At 40.6% G+C, this 5,746-nt stretch overlaps 1 protein-coding gene across 1 annotated transcript; it reads right to left on the reverse strand.

Moving 5' to 3' along the window:
- Positions 1-2,340: 2,340 nt before the first annotated feature.
- Positions 2,341-4,391, reverse strand: LOC109382040 (disintegrin and metalloproteinase domain-containing protein 21-like; the record flags this gene model as incomplete). Its single annotated transcript, XM_019641273.1, is given in 2 exon segments — positions 2,341-3,138; positions 4,388-4,391. Coding segments are annotated over 2 exon segments (802 nt in total), but the record flags the coding sequence as incomplete, so codon positions are not given.
- Between the last annotated feature and the right edge of the window lie 1,355 nt (positions 4,392-5,746).

Raw genomic sequence — 5,746 nt, forward strand, 5'->3', positions numbered from 1 at the left:
TTTGTAGGTTTTATCTCCCATACCTGAAATGCATGTCTCCCAATAAGAAGAATTCCAACAAACTAACCAACTCATGTTTGCCCAGTGCCATCCTCTTGATACTGTTGATGTAAGCAATCCGTATAATGTTTTTTGCATGTTCCGATAATGTTATGCTAGAGGTGAGTGAGTGAATGTAGCCCTTGGGGGCTACAAATAAGCATGCTTGTCCATGCCACGTGAATGCTAGTTCTTTGTGACGCTTGTTTTCTGATCAGAACCAAAATTAACACATTCACTAAAGCAGTGACTGCATGCCATGCACCCTGGGCCGTGTTAATTTGCTCTAGCGGATGATAGGACATCTGACCCAGCAGCTCCAATAAGAGATTCCACTGGGTGGAGCTTCATGTCATCTACAGTCATTCTTCAGGGTAGATACATTTTCTGCACATGATTTACATGGGAACTGACAGGGACAACCACTGCGGCATCTTTTAGTCTTTAATGGTGGCACTTATGTCCACCTGCCCACCCAGGAACAATACTGCCTTTGATTTGCTATACTGGCCAAGGGTAGAGGGGGATTGAAGAGGCTTCTGCCTGCAGTGTGATGATGGCAGCTCTTATTCCACATGCGAAGGACCCTGTGAGGATGTTATTCTAACTGCCAAAATACCAATTCCAACTACATACCTGGCGACTTGGGCAAGTGAACCCTGGCTTGGACTGCAGACCACTGAACCCATGGTAAGCTGTACATCAGCTAGGACTCCACTGATTGCCTGATGTCCCAAAGCTCCCACTACAACAGTGTCCATGATGATGTTCTGGAGCTATGGGTATCAATGTCAATGCAGACACTACTCGTATATCCAACAATCCTCTCAAGTCTAGCTATTTCTCTCTCTTGCGTACAGATTCCAGAGAAAATGGCTATAGGTTTCTTGGGGGAAAGACTGAGATAATCATTATGTTATATATGTTTCATGATGTTGGTATGTCCTTCCTTCTAGGAACCCAGTGGTATCTTTAGTCAACAGATTCTGTATCTGAAAACCGGCTTTGTTTCAGGCACTGAGCAGGAATCCTGGTTTTATATTGGCACAACCCTCTCATCTCCCGCTCCTCCACTTTTGTTTTTTTCTGATTGTACATGTTAAGCAGCATACTGTTTGGATAGTTAAATTTTGCCCCCTGAGATACCGTGATCTGTTACCACCTCAAAATTCCCTACAGGCATAATCCCTTTAGCTGTTTCTCCAACCTTGGCAATTTTTATGGTAATTGTCATCCCATAGCTTCTGGCTATTAAGTGCAGCCACCTGCTCTCTGTAACTTTGAGGGACCTCATTATCCCCATGGCTGTTAACAAGCACTAATGTGGGACAATCTGTTCTATCATCAAACTGGCCTGCAGAGAAGAGACACAGCTGTAATCACTAGAGATGACATTGCCCCTCGCACCAGTGCATTCTGGATGGCTCTTTCGGCTTCATACAGTACCGTATTTCCCCACGTATAAGACGCACCCTTTTTCGAAAAATGTGGGGTCTAAAAACTGGGTGCGTCTTATTCAGTGGTTGTAGTTTTTTTTTCTTGCATTCCCCTCTTTTTTCGCACTTGTTTTTGTGCTCATACAACCGCTGTATAAGACGCACCCAGTTTTTAGACCCCACACTTTTCGAAAAAGGGTGCGTCTTATACATGGGGAAATATGGTACATACAATGTAACATGCCCACTTCTCTCAGCCTGTCTGCCAACTTCTATGGTAAAGAAAGTATTTCCACTTTACCCAGATGTGCTATGACTTTCTCCGTTTTTAAGCGTCACCCTAGCAGTAAGTGGGCCTCATCCTCCATGGTGGGGTCCTTGCCAGGGTGACAATCCCCCAAGAAGAAAGTGCCCCCAAGTAAATCATTATCCAGATCCACATGTAGCCACATTATCAAATAACCATCTCACAATCCAATCCCAGGCTCATCCCCCTGGTATTTGCCACTATATGCCACATACTCTCACAGCTACTTTAGTGTGCAATCTCATTCCTCCTTCAGCCAGATTATAGTGAGTATGGCACAGCAGCCTGACGTAGGAGGTAGGGCAACCAGGAAGAGAAATGGGAACAGTTCCTTGAGGGATCTGCAGAGCCAGTATCTTCAGGGGCATCCACTCAGATGTCACCATTTCATGTAGCATGGTCCTGGGTTTTTCCACCTGGCACGGACAGCGTAACAGACTTGGTCTGGATGAGCAAGGAAAAGTCTTTGGAGCCATTGGACTCCTATCTCATCCTGTGATTGCTCCTTAGCTACGATTTCTGTTTCCTTCCAGGAGATAAGAGACACTTGTGTCAAACCGTTTCCCTAGGAGTTGATTTCTTCATAGCAATTCTGAGATGCACTCCTTGCACCTTCACCAAAAATCTCCCTGCACTGATCGTCATGGTTATTACATCTCTTTTGATAGCAGTAGGCGTTGTCACTGCAGGGAATCCCATCCTGCACATAACCATCTTCTGGGCACTCATGGGATGTCCCATTGCACCACTCTGGAAGGTCACATTCATTGATCTGATGTCTACAGAGTTCCCCCGATGCCAAGAACTTGCAGTCTCTGCAACAAAGCCCGAAAGCACAGGCAGCCCCAGGCCTCAGAGTGCAGTTCAACAGGCAGCAGGGATCTTGTTCACACTGCTCTGTAGAGCCACAGTCACATTCCTCTTCCCCTTCAACCGCACCATTCCCACAGCGCTTCAGCATAAGGACTTCTCCTAGACTGGGAGGAGTGTGCAGACACCACCCCTGGTTTAAAGTGGTCCTTGTAAAATCTGCATAACTACAGTTGGTGAATGTCTCTGCTGGGACTCTGACAGCATTCATGATGCAACCACTTTGCCCACACATGCAGAATTCTTCATCATGCCGCATCCCCAAAGTGTGACCTAACTCATGGGCCACAGTGAGGGCAAAAAGAGACCAGGGGTCTCCTTGGAAATTGTTAACTCCACAGTCAATAGGAGGACGACATATTCCTGCAACGTAGGCTATCCCAAGTGTACTTATCAGTGGATTTTTAATGAAAATATGTGCAGCGTCATATTGTAGCCGGGAAAGACTGATGTGTTTCCACTGAGCAAAGTCCTCCAGAACCTGCTCTATGGTTATGAGTAATTTGTGTCTTCTCTTTGTGTCTCTCCTTTTTTTAAATTTTTTTTTGGCCTGGATAATAGTTCATCAATTTTATTGATATTTACAGAGAAGTAACATTTGGTTTCTTTGATTTTCTCTATTAATTTCCAGTTTTCAATTTCACTATTTTCTGCTCTAATGTTTATATTTCTTTTCTTCTGCTTACTTCTGATTAAATTAAATGGTAGATTATTTATTCTAGATCTTTCTTCTTCTCTCATATATGCAGTGTTATAAATTTTCCTAAACATTGTTTTTGCTGCACCCCATGAATTTTGATAACTTGTAGGATTTCCAATCTTTAAAGTTTATTAATGTGTTTCATGTCCCAGGGCATGTTTTATTTGGTAAATGTTATGTGAGTTTCAGAAGGAGGTATATTCTGCTGTTGTTGAATGCAGTATTCTGTAAATGTCATTTATATCCAGTTGATTGATGGTGCTGTTGAATTCAGCTATATTTTTCCTTACTGTTTCTCTGCTTGCTAGGTCTATCAGTTGCTGATAGACAGTTGCTGGCATCTCCAAATAGTCATGCATTCATGCATTTCTTCTTACAGGTTTATAATTTTTCACCTTAAATATTTTGCCACCCTGTTGTTAGGCACATACACATTAAGGATTGTTATGTCTTATTGGAGAATTGACCACTTTATCATTATTTAATGATCATTTGTATCCCTGATCACTTGCATTGCTCTAAATTCTGCTTTGTCTGAAATTAATATAGCTACTCCAGCATAATTTTGACTAGTGTTAGCACATCATTATCCACCCTTTTACTCTTAATCCATCTGTAGGTCGAAAGTAGGTTTCTTGTAGTAAACATATAGTTGGGTCTTGTATTTTATATGCTCTGATAATTTCTGTCTTAAATTTTGTGCTTAAACCACTCACATTTAAAGTGATTATAGATATAGGTGATTAATATCTACCATATTTTTTAATGTCTTCTGTTCATTGCTCTGTTCGTTGCTTCTTTGTTTTCCACTCTTCCTTTATTTGTTGGTTCTGTGGTTTAATTCTGAAAAAATGTTCTTGTCCCAGTGAAGCCTAAAATCTGAGTTCCCTTTCGCCTCTTTGCCATTTCCTTATAGTATAAATATCTTAAATACTTCCTCTATATACACTGAGAACTACATTAGGGAATATAATTTTTGCTTCAGCTATCAAACATAATTTAGAAAATTGAAGAGGGAAAGTATGTTGTACTTACCCATAATTTTACTTTTCCATTGTCCTCCTTCCTTCCCAACATTGTAAGATTTCTTGTTTTATAATTTCTTTTGTTTCAAGAATCTTCTTTAGCCATTGTTGTCAGGTAACAAATTCTCTTATATTGTTCCTGCATCTGAGAATGTCTTGATTTCCTCATCATTCCTGATGGGTATTTCCGCTGGATATAAAACTCTGGATTGACATTTCTTTTAACTCTTGTAACATATTTTGCTACTTCCTTCTGGCTTCTGAGGTTTCTAATGAGAAATCTGCTGACTTTCAAAAGTTTTTCCCCATAGGTACGATTAGGCTTGATGTTCTTTCTCTTCAAGCACTTTCAAGATTTTTTTCTTTGTCTTTAGATTTCAAAATTGTGATTATGATGTGCCTTGGCATGGATTTCTTTGGGTATAGCCTGTTTGTGCATCTCTCAGCTACTTCAATCTGTAGGCTAACTTTTGACAAATTTAAGAAAACTTCAGCCATTATGTCTTTGAGTACTTTTCAGCCCTGCCCTATTCTTCTCTCCTACTTTGATTTACTGTGATAACCTGAATGTCAGGTCTTTTGTTATAATCCTACAGGACCCAGAGTCTCCTCATATTTTCCCAAGTCTATTATCGCTGCTTTTCAGATTTGGTAATAACTCTTCCTCAATGTTTGACTTCTGTAATTATTTCCTCTGTTCTATTTTGTTGTTGAACACATCCAGTGACTTTCTAGCTTTGCGTTTTGGGCTTTTCAGTTACAAAATTTCCATTATTTTTATTTTTATATCATATATTTTTGGTGAGACTTTATTTTTCTGCAAGTTTCTATTTTTTTCCATTATTTCACTCATATTTCTCATTGCCATTGAAACATTTTTATGATGGCTGTTTCAAAATCCTTGTCAGATAATTCCAGCAGCTGAGTCATTTCAGAGTTTGTATCTGTGGATTGTATTGTCTCATTCAAGTTGCAGCGTCCCTAGTTCTGTGCATGACAGGTGAGTTTCCATTGTATTCTAAAAGTTTTTGGTATTATATTTGAGGCTCTTGTCTTATTCAAATATCAGGCACCCTCTGACATTGTACTACCAGAGAAATAAAAGCTTTGTGTTGTTATTGCTAGATGGTGGTACAAGTCCAGGTTCTCCAAACAGTGTGTGTTGACATGCTAGGGGGGAAGGTGGACCTCATATTGTTAAGGTATGTAAGTTCATTCTCCTAGTCTTGGCCTCTGCTGATACCACCCTGGCTGGCAAATTCAAGGATGTCTCATTACCACTGCCCAAATGGTCTCCACTAACCATGTGAAATGGGGCCTTATTACTACAGGATGAGGGTGAAAGTCCCAGAACTCTGTTTGACCTTCA

Source organism: Hipposideros armiger, unplaced genomic scaffold, assembly GCF_001890085.2.
Source record: "Hipposideros armiger isolate ML-2016 unplaced genomic scaffold, ASM189008v1 scaffold_59, whole genome shotgun sequence".
In the NCBI taxonomy this organism is placed as follows: domain Eukaryota; kingdom Metazoa; phylum Chordata; class Mammalia; order Chiroptera; family Hipposideridae; genus Hipposideros; species Hipposideros armiger.